Here is a 15,681-nt window from a genome sequence, read left to right on the forward strand (position 1 = left end):
CAGTATTATTTTTTAAAAAATCTTAAGGAACACTCTTCCATTCAGCAAAAATGACCCTCCAGATGGAAACGGCACATTCACGCCACACTCCCACATTGTAAATGGCTAAAATTTTCCTGTGCGTTGCTACTGCCATCTACTGGCAAACAGACACTCAGGGACTCCAAGTGTGTTTTCATGATTTATTTCAGGGCTTTACACACAGAAAAACATCCAGATATGAAAGACTGGAATATAAAAATAACATTTAACTGACATCCAAAAAGAAACAAGTGTTCTGTTGAGTGTAGGAACCTCTAACACAGATTACACATGTAGATCAACTGCACAGCAATATGTAACAAATCATTTACATACCTTTGTTTTGTTTTTGTTTTTTTAATTTAGTGCATAACGTTATCAGCAAACCCCCCCCCCCCAAACATAATCACTTACGAATAGAATAAACAGCCGAGATCTGGTGGGGACGAGATTAGAAAAGTGGAATGTGTTTGAACATTTTCCAGAAACGTAACTTTGAGGAAGTTCTGACCTCGGAGTGCCATGACAGAGGGGAGGTGGGAGTCATCTGATGTCCGAAGGTCACGACTCGCACGCAGCTGCAGTCACACGTACCAAACAGTGCACAAACATCAGTGTCCGAAATCCCTTTACGGAATAATAAGATTTCCACCTCGTGCGCAATCGCTTCCTTTCACTCGACGTCATCTTCTGTTAAGGACTGGGAGCTGATGATTCGCTGGGGGAAAAAAAACAAACAAAAAAAAAAACAGAAGAAAATCTCTTTTAGACGTGCAGAACAACAAACAGAACACAGCTGAACCTCTCATGCTGAACAGAAGATGAAAGCTGCTGCAAGGAACTTTCATATCGCCTCTGTGGACACTTTTCCACAGAAATAAGCATAAAACATAACGTCAGAAATAAAATGATCTAAATGTAATTTCCGAACCAGCCACTATGGACATTTTCAAGTCGCAGGGGGCGCAATGTGTGTTAAATGCAAAATGTGTGTCAAACTATATTTTAAATTAAATATCATGCTGCAGAAATGTGCTGGCCTACACATCATTTTTTTTTTTTTTTTTTTTTTTTTACAGACTTAAGAAAACATCTTTATTTGGTACAGATTCTTGCAAAAATCACACCATAAGGATATATTTTAAATGAAAATGAGAATAATGATGTAAAAATTAGCATTCCTTCTAATATCACAATTGTATCACCAGTCAAAATAATCACAATTAGATTTTTTTTCCCCCAAAATCAATCAGTCCCAATCACACCTCTGATTAACAGATGAGATTAATTGCACCAATGATGAGAATTAAGTTCAGGTGCTCATGTTTTTTTATATTGCCTTTTATATGTTGTGGTTGCACTTTATTTTATATTACATGTATGTTTTTTAATAAACAGATCCCAATTAGAAACTGTACACATGACCGTACATGAAGAAGATGTAAAAAGCTGTATCAAATAAGAAACTAGGAATTATGTTCCTTATTAGAGCTTCATTAGACTTTATTAGAGGGTAATAATGGGCAGATTATAACAGAACTGTACTGTACACTTAAGTTTTTCATAGTTTGACCTTTATTAGAGGGCATTTAGGGACAATTTAATTCAAAGTGCTTCACATAAACATAAGAGGCATCAAGAAAAAATGAGGCACACTAAATTAATCAGAAATATTTTATGGTAATTCAAACGTAGAAATTTAAACTTTATTTTCTTTATGGCCTTTTAAAGCCTGTGTACACCCGCAGGTGTTTCCTGTTATTCTGGGTGCTCAGGTTGAAGGTTGGGGCTTTGATGGGAATTTATTAGGTCACAAATCTCGTCTGCGAATAAGAATGATAAAGCTGCGATTTGTCTCAGCCTAACAGGTCTAACAAAGACAACAGAAGGCTCAGGAAGATGTCAAACTACAGTCTCCACTCCCTCACAGTCCTGAGCTCAGGTCTGATCAGCCAGGTTAACGGAAAGCACCTGTGTGGGTGTGCAGAGGCTTTAAAGCCCACCTGCAGTGCCTTCAGGGCCCACCAGGGGGCCACAACCCACACTTTGGCAATCACTAGTCCGAACTGAAATCCCCTCCTGCTTCTTTTTAAACACTGTACATACAATTCACTGCAACTTTGACTCTTTTAGTCTGATTTCAAGGAGAATCCAACCCCGTGGCAGGCATTAAGAATAATGATGGCCATGTTTACTTATGTAGGTCACATAGAGGCATCAGTATTAAACAGACTGACGCCTTGTAGTAGGTTTAAACCAGCTGTTATTGTTATTAATGTCAGTATTTCTGTCTTAGAGGTGAAATAACTGAAAGCTACTGACACACAGCTCTCAGCTTTGGATGATTCTAAGTTTTATCTCGCACCCTTTCTTGTCCCAGAGGCCACACATGACAACCGGGGGGTTTATTAAGGATGCTACGAACACAGATCCGTCACACTGTAATTTCAGAGGCAGGAAATCCTCACCTGGCTGATGGTCGGCAGTTTGGTGAGCAACATCTGGAAGACTGGAGGCGGCAGCGTCTGCTGCAGGACCTGAAGCAGCTGCTGAGGTTGACCACATACTGCGATGGCATTGGTCAGGTGGTCCACACCTTTCTCAAATTCACCTGAGTAAGAGTTAGGAAAAAAGTTTAGAAAACTACTGAGACATGATTAAAGGGGGTCGACACATTATAAAAATATGTGCAGCTTAGTTATAGCTGGCTGAAACAGGCTTACAAGACAACAATTGTTAGTGAAATCTTTTCGTGCACAATTGCAAAAAAATACTGTTTTCAGCCTCTCAAATATGGGGATTTCCTGCTTTTCTCTGTTTAGCATCATATTAAACTGAGTCCCTCTAACAGGGACCATTTTACTGAAGAGTAAGTACTTTTACTTCTGATACTTGACATTAATTTAGCTGAAAATACTCTAGTAGCTTTAATCCAGTTGTTATTGTTATCGATGTTGTATTTCTGTCTTAGAGGTGAAATAACTGAGAGTTACTGACACACAGCTCTCAGTTTTGGATAATTCTAAGTTTGATCTTGCACCCTTTCTTGTCCCAGAGGCCACACACGACAACTGGGGGGTTTATTAAGGATGCTACACACATCGACACAAATCTGTCTTGAATAAGAAATGCATCGTCACAAAGCTGAAAAATCTGTGTTTTTCTGTTGACCTTCTCTGATTTCAGCTTCTTAAAAGTGAATATATTCTGGTTTATTTACTCCTCTGTTATATTATACTGAATATATTTGGGTTGTTGACAAAACAAGACATTTGAGGACGTCATCTTGAGCTTTGGGAAACACTAATTGGCATTTTTTTCACTGCTTTCTGACATTTTGTAGACCGTCAGATAACTGACAGATTAATCGATCATATGGTTGCTCATTCTTTACAGAATGACAGTTTTCCAAACATTTGATTACAAAAATTGCAAAATATCATCTTGCTATCAGTATCACAATATACTGAATCATAACCCCTTTATCATGGCACATACTTATTCTTACTTTTGAGTATTTTTATAGTGTGGTATTAATACTTTTACTTGAGTAAAGGGTGCTTTTGCTCCTTAAATAGTTTACATAGCATTTTAAACATTAGTATTAGAGTACTTGTTGACATTAAATGAAGCAAAGGTTGTACTTCATATCAGAATAACCAGTGAACAGATTTGTGTCTGACCTTGTGACAGGAGCTCCTCTCCCAGCTGGATTTCCTCCAGAAAGAATTTCTGAACGGCTTCCGCGTCCTTCAGATCAGGCAGCTTCAAAGTCACAAGACAAAGAGTCAGAAAGTGCACGTTTAGGCACAAAAAAGAAAAAAAAAAAAACCCATACACACACAAAACTGATCCGAAATGAATGTTTTCCATTTGCACTACCTTTGCCAGTCCAGACTTTTCACTTGAAACATTTTTCTTTCTTCTACCTGTGAGACAAAAGTGGCTTTAGACTTTAGACTGTGCTGGTTCTTGAGAAACACATGGTCAGAAGTTACTGTTAGCTACAGCATGCTTCTGCAACGAATTAGCTAGCAGTTAGCTGAGAAAAACTAAGATAAAGTAAATGCTACTCATTGAATGACTGAAAAAGTGATAAACAGAAGTATAGCGTTATATTTAATAAGACTTTTTTTTATGTAGTGTGTTTGCAGTTAGCTAGTCACATGGAGGATAACGTGCTCTTTAAGTTGACTGTTGAGCTAAGCTAACTTCCTCTGTGTACTGCAATTCAAACACTTACGTTCACGTAGCTTTTGCTTGAATAAAGGGTCACTCCGTCGCTTTCTGTCGAAATAAATACAGTATCCGATGAAAAGGGCCCCACACACCCCGGCAATCACCGCACTCGTCCTACCGCTCAGCATATCTGAAACTATTCATAGGCACGGTGCGCAGGTTAGCAGCTAGCACGCTGCTAAGGAAGCGCGGAGAGGAAGTACGTCGGTCAGACGCAAGACGTAACGTTGACGGTCTCTTTTCTGTAGGCGTGTTTAAAAGGGAACCCCAGACCTGTGAAATATCTCGCGAGACAAATCAAGAGTTCCCTTCTAGACTTTTCTTCAGCAACATTTTATTGTAATATTTTTAGTATAATAATAATAATAATAATAATAATAATAATAATAATAATAATAATAATGGACAAATGTGACAAAAAATGTGACAGTCTAAAATTTATCAGTTTTTTTGTTTGTTGTTAAAAATTGTTGTTAAAATACCAAATTGTAAAATGCTTTGTTTCAAGTTAATTCTAAAAAACAAAAATAAAAGCATTAATAACAAAACACACTTTAAGTATAAAGTAAAAGTAGGAATAGTGCAGGATACTCTAATGTGTAAGCAGTATTTTAATGTTATAGTTGGTCCAGGGAATTAATTTTAAACTGCTTTCACAGTAATTATTAAGTTTACTTTGTATATAATATTGGGTAGTATTTATCAATAAATCATATTTTATAAGCTTCTAAACCATCTGAAGAAATAACATTTCACTTGATTGTAGGTACAAGTGTCAAATAAATGTAGTGGAGTAAAAGGTACACATGAAATATTCAAGTAGAAATACCTCAAAGTTAAGTTTGGTACTTGAGCCAAAGTAAATTTCCACCACTGATAACAGGAGACACACTGAATACTTCACAAACTATGGCATTTATTTCAAACAGAGGCTTCTGCTTTGCTTACATTTTTACAATAAATTACACAATGACCATCATCAGATGAGCCTAATAAATACTATTGAGCATTTTTCAATAAGCTCCATTACTTTCTCTTAATCTATGATCCAGACCATTTTCCATATACAGGTTCATACAGCGTTAGCTTCAGGCCACGTACAGTTTGGAAAATAGTTCAGCCGCATCATCCAAAACCACCATTCATCTCTTACGAGCACGAGCTATAGAAAAACAAAACAGAATACGAACTAAAGCAAAACATGAAATTAAAAAAAAAGGAGGAAAGAAAAAAAAAAGAACTAAACCAACAAAAGAGGCAGAACAAAACAACATAAATGAAGTCAAATAAATCTGTCCCTACAAGAGAACAAGAATGAGGACAAACAGGGCAGAACAAACATGCTGTAACCCTCAGTATTTACACTCAAAACTACAGTTAAAACCGTAAAACTGTCTGTACAGAAAAGTACATGTTATTAACAGTGCAAGATATTAAATAGCTTGACTCAAAACACTTCTCAATATACAAATGTATAACAAAAGCATACAATTACATACAAGTGCCAAACAAAATGTAACTTCAGGTTATCATACAGTAGGGGGTCTATACAAAGGAAACACTGGAGATGTCTTCAGAAATGTACACACATACGTCACTTTATGATATAAATGCACATTTACAATATCTTTACCTTTAATCTGGTCATCATAGTACAGGAAACAGAACTTTTTTTTGGTAGGGGTGAGTACGAGAGGAAGCTGGCATGTCATTACTGATCATGAGGAGGAAAATTACGGGGGAAAAAAGTATGTTTTTAATGTATGACTTAATTAAATAACTTCATGTCGTTTGAAACACTGCAAATGTGGGACTGAGCGTCATTCTGCAGTACTGAGTACATGCTGTAAATACCTACAGTATATATGGCTGCCTTCAAGTTAACTTGATCCAGTTGCGGGTGTGCAACGGCGGGTCAGCGGGGATTAAACGGACGATGAAGACGTGATAAAATGAAGCATGGGGGCTTTTAAAAGGCTGATGAACTGAAGTAATGTGACCACCTCCGTCATTGCACGTTATACTGCCTAACTCAACAGTTATACCCAAGCTGGATGAGTATTCAGTAGTAGATTGCAGGTGATCCAGTATAAGAGTTCTGCTTTGACAATTCATAAAGGGACAGTTCACCCCAGCATCAAAAATACATATTTTTCCTCCTGCCTGTAGTGCTATTTATTATAGCTGGGATGATAAACGTATGTCCTGATTCAAGCGCAAAATATCAATTCAGGTATTTTTAAAAATCAATGTAGGAATCATTAAAAAAAAAAGGATCATGATACTTAAGAGAATCATACAGTTAATTCATCTAAGTTGTTTTGGTGTGAGTTGCCAAGTTTTGGAGATTTTGGCTGCGGTCTGTCTTCTCTACAGTATAATGGGACTACATGGCACTCAGCTTGTGGTGCTAAAAGTACCAAAAAAGTATGTTTGAAAAACTCAACAACAGTGTCTCTTTTGAGAAATCATGACCTGGTTACTCAAGATAAACCACAGACTTTGTTGTGAGCAGTTTCATGTCAAAACTACTTTCTTTCAATTATATGTTAACTCAATGCTAACATATAATAAGAATTCCCATTTACATGCTAACAAAAATTAGCATCTTGATTGCAATAATATTATCTTGACAAACTGATCTATTTTACTTCACATGCTAAATGTCTGGTCAGATTTTAAGGCAACGGCCTTCAACAGGGGATCCAGAACCCTTAAGGGGTCCTCAGAGTTACTGCAGGGGGCCCCCAAATTATTTTTTGTTATTATTTGTTTTTGTTTTTCTTTTAAAACATGAAAATATGTCTGTAAGTAACATTAACATGAATCCAACGGAGCAAAAACAAAGCTATGTATCACTGAAACATATTGGCCAGTTAGATGTGTTATTTTCTTAAGTGTACAGACACTTTAGTGAGCAACAATGCATCATTTTGAAATTTCACGAGCAAGAGACTCTGACATGTCCTCCACCTCAGAAACCACAGGCGAAAGGGCCAACAATCTCTACGGCCAATATCTCCAAAACTCTGCTACTCACACCGGAACAATCTAGATGGATAAACAGCACCACAGGTGAGAGGAGAAATACGTATTTTGGATTTTGGGGTGAACTGTTCCTTTCCGATAAAAACCATCACTATCTGTCAGACTCAGCCCTTCACTGCCTGCTCACTCATACAGCATTCTTCAGTCTTTTGTTTACGGGACACGTTATTCCAGCCGACCCTCTGATTTGAGAAGAGGATCAGGAAAAAAAAAAAGTGCTGTCCTTTCTCAAAGTGCCCCGTGGAGAAGAACAAAAAGGCACTACAGTATCATTCCATATTTATCCGCTGAGGCCGTCAGCGGAGCTCTGATGGTCTGAAACCCTTCCCATCAACACCTAAACGACTCGACGCCGACACGCACAGGACCCGTACGTGAGACGAGCGTCGTCAACCACTTGAGGTTTGACCACATGAAGGCCTTTTTTTTTAATGAGGGTGGACAGAGAAACGTGGCAAAGTTACATTTCCTACGCCCTTTTAGTGCCAATGTGGCAGTGTTCCTCTGAATTCCTCTCGATAACACGGCGAGCACAGGCGGCCGCGCCGTGTTGAGCTGTGAGGACAGAGCACAGAGGGGTCTTCACTGGAAATCATCCCTTACCAAATATCAAATGGAAACAATTATTGCTTGCAAAAAGAATTCTTATAAATGTTCAATTAAGGAGCACGCAAAAGACAATTTTCTGTTTGTTTGTTTTTTTGACAAATTTGATCCCCCTACACAATCTTCATAAAAGTGCACTTAAGTGCCATTAGCTTGCCAAGGAAACAGTTGTCAATAGAAAATAGTGCTTGTTTCTTGTTTTTTTGTTTTTTTTTTGTCTCTGGTCTGGTTTTTGTGCCCCAGTAGTTACAGTATGTAGATTGACTTGTCCGTCCTGTTGGAAGGGAATGGGGGCGGGGACCCCGGGGTGCTGGTTAAGTGCTTAGTGCGGTGGCTTCTCGCTGGCTCGTCCTGTCACCTGCACTCCACTGATACCCCAGAGTTCTGAGAGGAGGAGGACGAGGACGACACCGGAGGGTCGGCCAGCGTCAGCATGACGGCCGCAGTCAGTGAGCTGGAGGACGGTGAGGAGGAGGAGGAGGAGGAGGATGAAGAGGAAGCAGCCACCGTACCTGCAGGACAGAGACGGGATTTGGTTTGAGACGACACACAGGAGTCAGACTTCTTTGTAAATTCACGCAATTTTATGAAAATCTGTTCAGAATTAAGCAAATTAGGGTGGATTTTGTAGCCAAATCTGCATCTGCATCTCTCAATGCATTGGCCTTTATTGGTGCAACTAACAAGTAGTTACTGAGAACTTAAGAAGGACTTTCCTCACAAACTAAAAACGGACGTAAGAACAGCTGGTGCGATCAGTGACTCACTTTCTCGTTCCTTCTTCTTCATGCGTTTTCGTCGTCTGTCAATAGAGGCCACCTCAGACTTGAGGGAGAGGTAGTGGTTCCTGATGTCCTGCAGCTTCTCCTGAAGAAACGAAATCCTCTCCAGACTGTTCATCTTTTCCAGATCAGCTGAGGAGAACATAAATAATACACTTAGGATTTTACTGCATGCGCACAAGCATGTATTGGTGACATAAACATATATAAAACCAACTTTAACATATATATACTAATACTTACACATCTGGAAGCTCCACTTGTACACACGTGGCGATCTTCCGTGGTTGTCTCGGTGCTGGGAGTGGTCGGCGTCACCCTGCTTGTGGTACTTATGGCTCGAGGGGGGAGAACGTCCGTGACACTTGGGCGAAGTGGCGGCCTTCACGTCGGACGCGCTGTTCTTAGAGGCAGTTGATTTGGCAGTGCCCTCAACAACAGACTGGTCCTCGCTGTCACTGCTGTTGGCTGCAGGAGAGGAGACGGCAGACACGGGACACAAATGAATCAAAATCTCATTTTCTTCCCCGCCTGAAATCTCTAATTTAACGTCGGGAAGCGAGTAAATATGAAATAGAAAGTCTCCGGCTCATGAAAGCACTTCAGGTATGCGAAATGTGAAGGCTAGCGGGGCGTCAGCGGTTCCATCTGCAGCTCTTCTTACCTGTTTTCCTATTCTTTTTGGGAGGCACACCGAGGCTCTTGCGGTTTGGCTTGTGTTTCTTTGAGGCTCCACCCGTCTGTGATTCTTTCTGCCGCTTCTGACTCGCAGACGCTACAAAGAAAACGCAGGAAGACGGTGAGGGAACAGGCAGACTGTGAAATGAGTTGTCAGCTTGTGTGTCTTTCTTAAAGAGAAATTATCAGGGTTCCTGCACTTTTTACATTCCAGACTTTTCCAGACTCAAAGTTTGCAGGGTTTCCCTTGAATGTTTTCGAGACACAGGCGGCAAAGGCTGGAGAATATGGCGTGCACAGAACACACAGTGAACCAAAAGCACAAAATCACTATTTGACAAACAAAAGTGTCCATAAAGACTTTAATTTTCACAGCGTTTGTGCTGCCTTGTTTATTCATCGAGGCCACGGAAACGACAATGAACGCAGCCATAAAGGTTTCTAGGCGCAGAAAAGCCTGTTTACTTTTTTGATAATAACGACATCACAGTGTAACTCATCAGTGCTTAAGTTTAAAGGGATAGTTCACCCTCAAATCAAAAATACATACACATTCTTCTCTGGCCTGTAATGCTATTTATCCACCTGGGATCTAAGTTTTGATGTGAGTTAAATGTCTGCTTTCTCTATAATATAATGATCTGTACTTGAAAAAGCTTGTAAAATGCTACATAAATAAAATTATTATTTTCCTTTTCCATGTTGGTATGGTATTATGGTTATTATTTGTACCTTTGGACTTCTGCTCGCTCTCCTGCTGGCTGCTGCTGCTCAGCTCGAGGCTGCAGCTGCTGCTGCTGTTGCACGAGAGGCTGACGTCAAACACCTTCGAGGGGGAACCCGCCCCCTCGTCCTGGGGGAGATCCTGCAGCTCCCCGCCAAGACTCTCCACCTCCACCGTGCTGCTGTCTGTCTCGCTGCGCCCGCCTGCCACCTCCTCCTGTATGGGTCCTGAGGGAAGAGCGTCAGAAACCGGCTCTGAGGGCAAGGCAGGGGGTACGGACGGCGGTGGGGAGGACGGCGGCGGCTGACCAGAGTCCTCCACGGCGCTGCCTCCTCCTCCTGGGGGCGACTCAGGCGTCGTTGGTGGCGTGTTGAGTACGGAGTTGCTGCCGCTGCTCGGAAACTCTGGCAGTTTTTCGTTCTCCAGCTGCTCCTCCGAGGCCTCGTCTTCAGGTCCGGCCTCCTGCTCCACGCTCGGCTCCTCCAGACACGACGGTACAGGTGGAGGAGGAGAGTTGGCGGCCTCCGTGTCCGAGTCAGAGAACAGCTCTTTGAGCGTCTTCTTCGGCCACTGGGCCTGGATGCTGGACCACACGTCTTTCTGTCCTTTCGAGCGCACCGCCGGCCTCTCCTCGGCGTTCCCAGACATTTTGGCCCTTTTCTCAGGAATCTCCCAGAATCCAGCTTGTCTGCCAGTTTTGGTCTTCTCCTTCATCCCGTTGTACTTCTTGGAAGGGGAACCTTTGGTTTTTGGGCGGCTTCGCTCACTCTCCTCCGCCTGCGTCTCTGCCAGCGTTGCACCTTCATCGTCTGAGCTGCTGCTGGACGACGCGCCCCTCTCCTCTCCTTGACCCGCCGCTCTCTCCTCCAGCTTCCTGGGACCACCTCCAGGCAGCCAGTCGGCGCTCCTGGTGTTCCTGGTCTTCGCTTTGGATTGGCCTTTTGGCGTCCTCTCTGCTGCGCTGTCAGACTTCCTCTTCCTTGTGCTCGCCTCTGCCTCTGGCTCCGGTTGACTCCTGCGCTTCCCAACGTCTGCGCTCTCGGCGCTGACTGAATCCTGGTTCTTCCCCGAGACCGGAGAAGGTTTGGATGCTTCCGGAGGCGCCCCGCTCTCCCAGCGCTCGGATGTTTGCGTCGGCTCTGGTGGGGCCTTTCTGGGGCTGCCTCTGCAGCCTGGGCGGTCCTCTTCGTTCTGCTCTCCCTCCTCATCCTCGTGCTCGCTCTCGTCTGTGGACATCTCAGAGGCTGACACAGACAGGACAGAACGTCTGTTAGCTCCAGCAGGACATCAACAGGCATCAATAAACCACTTCTGAGTAGAGCTGCAACTATTTATCAATTAGCTGTCAACTATTTCATAAATCGTGACCTATTTTTCAGAGAGAAACGTCAAATCTTTCTCATTACAGCTTCTCAAATGTGAAAATTTTCTGCGCCCATTCTTGAGACTTGGGACAAATCATGTACTACCAAACAAAAAAATCTTTAAAAATGACAAGACAATGACATGTCAACTCTGCAGCCCTTCTAAATCAAAGCTAAATGGCATTAAAAGAACTCTTTAACAGCTTTAAAAAAATAAAATGGCCGCTCACTATGCTGTGAAATGAAAACATGGAGGCTGGCCTGTTGCAATGTTCAATAGCCAAGTGTTTGATCTTTTAAAATCAAATTTTTCCGGCATAATTGAAGAGTAAAAAGAAATAAAGTTTTGTTCCAATTCTCAAGAATACATCAGCAAACTGAATATCTTTGGGTTGTGGACGAAACGAGACATTTGAGGACGTCTTCTTGGGCTTTGAGAAACATTTTTCTCCATTTTCTGACATTTTATAGACCAAACAACTGATTGATTGATTGATGGAGAAAATGATCGACAGATTAATCGATAATGAAAGTAATGATTAGTTGCAGCCCTACTTCAAAGTCAAACAAACAGTCCTGATCTGCTGTGAGTGTGCATGAGGTCTACAGGCTAATGAGTGTTGCTACCTTGCAGGCCATTGAGGATAGAAGTAATTTCTATAGACTTGACTGGAGACTGCTGAGTCCCTTTGTCCTCACCCTCGTCCATCTTGGCAAAGACATCCTGACTCAGGCCACATTTGGAGCGCGGGACGCGGTTAGAGTTGGGCGACGGGCCGAGGACGTCTCTGTCGTTGAGCCTCTCCAACCTGTCTCGCTCCCTCTCAGCTTTGTTCTGTCAGGATTCAACACAGTCAGAGTCACGTCATCATATCAAACCAGGCAAAGTTTTTCTCTATTTTGATTATTTTCCTACATTATAGATTCATTTGATGTGAACTGTAATAACAACTTCATTGATTTGTTATTAATAACATTATTAAATCTTTGATTGCACGTGCAGAGGACGGTGTGCTAGGAGCATTTGTTGCTTTTTATTGTCAACCCATGTTTTCTCTTATTCTCAAAGTAGCCACCATTTACTTTGATGGCTGCTTTGCACAGTGTTGGTATAATCTGAACAATGTTTATAAAAATAAAGATAAAAAAAAACATTTAACGAGAAGGCGTGTCCAAACTTTTGACTGAAACTTTTCACTTTGTTCAAATCCAAAAAAAATCTTTTTGGACTTTTAGGTAAAGTGGACTGTGTTAAATCTATTAAGCGAGACTTTAGCTGACTTGATAGAATAAATAAGTGACAATAAGTGATTTTATCATATTTATTTATTTATCTTTCAACCCTGGTAGTATTTAAGGTGAAAATTTTTTGATGTGCACTTGTAAATAATTAAAAGGACAGTTCACCCCCAAATCAAAAATAAATGTTTTCCCCCTCGCCTGTAGAACTATTTATCCGTCTAGATTGTTTTGTTGTGAGCTGCAGAGTTTTGAAGATATCGGCTGTACAGATGTTTGCCTTCTCTCCATAATATATATGTATAATGGGACAAAATAGAACTCAGCTTGCGGTGCTCAAAGCACCAACAAAAATACATCCGAAAAATTCAAAACCAGTGTCTCTCTCCAGAAATCATGACCCGGTTACTCAAGATAATCCACAGACCTTGCTCTGAGCAGTTCCATGTAGGAACTACTTTCTTTCAGCGGTAGAATTACTTTCTTTTCTACTAGAACTCACACCAAAAAAATCAGATAAATAGCACTACAGGTAAGAGGAAAGAAGAAGAAGAAATATATGTAGAATCGTACTTTTGTACTAAGTTTAATATATAATTTCTAATTAATTTCATGTGCACTATTACTTTTCAGCGTCATAGGTTAAGCCATATTATGTTTATTATTATGCACAATATTATTCTTCTACTATGTTCAATATCATGTTTATTATCATGTACAATTATATTTAATGTCATTTGCTACTTTTACATTCACTATCTGGTGCAATTTAACTTTTTTTGATATCATTGTCAATATTACTTTTCAATGCACCTGCCATTACTATTTTTTCACTTAACTTATCTTACTTCTACTGTTATTCTATTTGGGACAGTTTCTTTGCATTTACTTGTTATACACTTTATATTTCACTTATATTTGATGCTATATTACTGTTGTTTTTCTTATGTTACTGTAACTTTGAAGCAACCTGGCACAATAATTTTCTTCAGGATTAATAAAGTTCTATCTTAACCTTTCGTCTCCTTTCTTCGCTCTCCTCTCTGCTTTCCTCTCTCCTCTCCTCTCCTCTCCTCTCCTCTCCTCTCCTCTCCTCTCCTCTCCCATGCATTTTTAATTTTGGGGTGAACAGTCCCTTTAAAGCTATCAAACAAACCTTCAGGCTGTAAAACATTTATCAAACATGCTGCATTTTTAAAAGAGTGTTTAAAGTGTATACAATGCTACGTGAACGCAACAATGACACTATGTAAAATGTGAAATTAAAACTTTTCCAAAATAAAAACAATAATAATAAAAAAGTTACTCTGCAGACTCGTACCTTTATTTTTTTGCGGTGCTTTATTTTTGGTACGTTCTTATTGGCGGGGCGCACGATCTTGTCTGCTTTGATCCACTCATCATATCTAAAAAAAAGAAAAATCAAAGTACAGAGGACAAGAGACAATTTCATCAATCAGATCTTTGACAGGAAGCAGAGACACATCCTCTCACACCACCACCATCACCACCATCACCACCACCACCACCACCACCACCACCACCACCCACCACACAGACACCTCTACTGTCTGACCCCAACATGTTGCTGTGACACAATAAGCCTCAACAGCAAAGGAGGGAAAAAAATCCCATGGTGTTAATGTGGAAAAAGACAAACCTTTACGATGAAGAAAGAAACAATATTAACACCGACCACCACACAAATCAACAGTTCCAACAGTACCAAGGGTGCTACTTGGGTCGTATGGAGGAAAAAAATGAAAAGTTTCACGACATCGCACACGACAGACACAATGCAGAGAACATCCCACTGTCTTTTATAGAGTGCTAGAGGACCACACAACAACATTGAGACAATGAAATGCTGGTTGCACTAGTTAACCTCGGTGTCATGGTACCCTAACACTCTACGTAACACTGCGTTAACCCTGACCCGCTGGGGAGGGGGGAGAGGGTTGAGAGGTAGAGGTGAGTGTAGCAGCACTTTGATTGGCCTTTCACAGTTAAAAAATATCACAGCGTAGGAGCTAAGATTAATAAAAACAAAACCACTGGTTGGGTAAAAAAGAAAATGAGAAAAATTGGTTCAGATTCAAGCCTGTCTGCAGGTTTTAATAGAGAGACAGACAGCTGGGGGACAGACAGACAGGGGATTCAAGACAAAACTGAGCGAGGGAAGCTGAGGAGTGATCCACATCAACCCAGTACTCAATTCTGTTTCTGCCACTAGATGGCCCAGTGTTCTCCATAATCAGAGTACTGACCATGGATGAGGTGAAGCAGAATTGTGAGGAAGGGATGTATCTGTTACTGCTGCGGGGACGTCCCCCCTACACGGAGACCATCCCCTGAGACAGTGTTAATTTTGACAAGGCGTTTTCATTTGGCTTCAGTCGCTTGAAAATTGCAGTTAAAGTCACATTTTAGTCTTTTGTTTCTGTTTGTTTTAGTCAAGATTTTGTCAGTTTTAATTTTAGTCGGGTCGTGATCTCCTCTGACAGTTTCATGAGTTGGTAATAAAGGACTTTCCTGCAGGATATTTCTCCTGGCTGTAAAAAATCCAATGAGAAGTGAGCAGACTGAGCTGACACACGTGCAAAACTCAACGCACAAGTCTTTAGTGATGTGTCATTATTGGTTATCAGACACTGATAAGTATCTCACTCAGCTGTACGATCATTTGAACTGTGCAATATCAATATTTCATGTGTGCAATTGGTGTAAATTCAGCTGCTGAGTCTGTTTCTTGTTTTTATTGTATATAATGTTTCATATTTTTTATTTCCTCATATTTATACTGTTATTATTTTTATATTACCACTTGTTTTTATTGCTTGTTTACTATTTATTTATTGCTTGCTATTGATGTTTCTTGCTAGTTTGTTGCTGTAACACTGCAGTTTTTCCTCGCTGTGGGACGAATAAAGAATAATCTTATCTAATCCTTTAATTACTGATTTTCTATTGGGGTGTAAAT

General features: G+C 40.7%; 2 protein-coding genes and 2 non-coding genes across 4 annotated transcripts in view; all 4 read right to left on the minus strand.

Moving 5' to 3' along the window:
• Positions 1-393: 393 nt before the first annotated feature.
• tomm20a (translocase of outer mitochondrial membrane 20) lies at positions 394-4,453 on the minus strand. Its single transcript, XM_084735852.1, has 5 exons — positions 4,265-4,453; positions 3,904-3,950; positions 3,705-3,786; positions 2,490-2,632; positions 394-739 (listed from the first exon to the last, which is right to left on the minus strand). The coding sequence occupies exons 1-5, from the start codon at positions 4,386-4,388 to the stop codon at positions 695-697; spliced, it is 441 nt and encodes a 146-aa protein (XP_084591978.1). The 5' UTR covers positions 4,389-4,453; the 3' UTR covers positions 394-694.
• Positions 2,307-2,441, minus strand: LOC146315203 (small nucleolar RNA SNORA14). The gene has a single exon (XR_014771887.1). It is a non-coding gene; the product is annotated as a small nucleolar RNA SNORA14 (small nucleolar RNA).
• Positions 2,982-3,116, minus strand: LOC146315204 (small nucleolar RNA SNORA14). Its single transcript, XR_014771886.1, has one exon. It is a non-coding gene; the product is annotated as a small nucleolar RNA SNORA14 (small nucleolar RNA).
• A 3,547-nt stretch (positions 4,454-8,000) lies between the features above and the next one.
• The window catches only part of arid4b (AT-rich interaction domain 4B), a 62,213-nt gene continuing 54,532 nt past the window's right edge, over positions 8,001-15,681 (minus strand). Inside the window, exons 18-24 of the mRNA XM_084735855.1 lie at positions 14,023-14,107; positions 12,090-12,297; positions 10,107-11,342; positions 9,361-9,471; positions 8,940-9,164; positions 8,682-8,828; positions 8,001-8,426 (exon numbers count right to left, since the gene is read on the minus strand). Coding sequence (XP_084591981.1) covers positions 8,269-8,426; positions 8,682-8,828; positions 8,940-9,164; positions 9,361-9,471; positions 10,107-11,342; positions 12,090-12,297; positions 14,023-14,107 — 2,170 coding nt within the window. The 3' untranslated portion in view covers positions 8,001-8,268. The remainder of the gene's footprint in view (positions 8,427-8,681; positions 8,829-8,939; positions 9,165-9,360; positions 9,472-10,106; positions 11,343-12,089; positions 12,298-14,022; positions 14,108-15,681) is intronic.

The sequence above is a fragment of the Lutjanus erythropterus genome, chromosome 14, assembly GCF_056507025.1.
Source record: "Lutjanus erythropterus isolate fLutEry1 chromosome 14, fLutEry1.hap2, whole genome shotgun sequence".
Classification (NCBI taxonomy): domain Eukaryota; kingdom Metazoa; phylum Chordata; class Actinopteri; order Lutjaniformes; family Lutjanidae; genus Lutjanus; species Lutjanus erythropterus.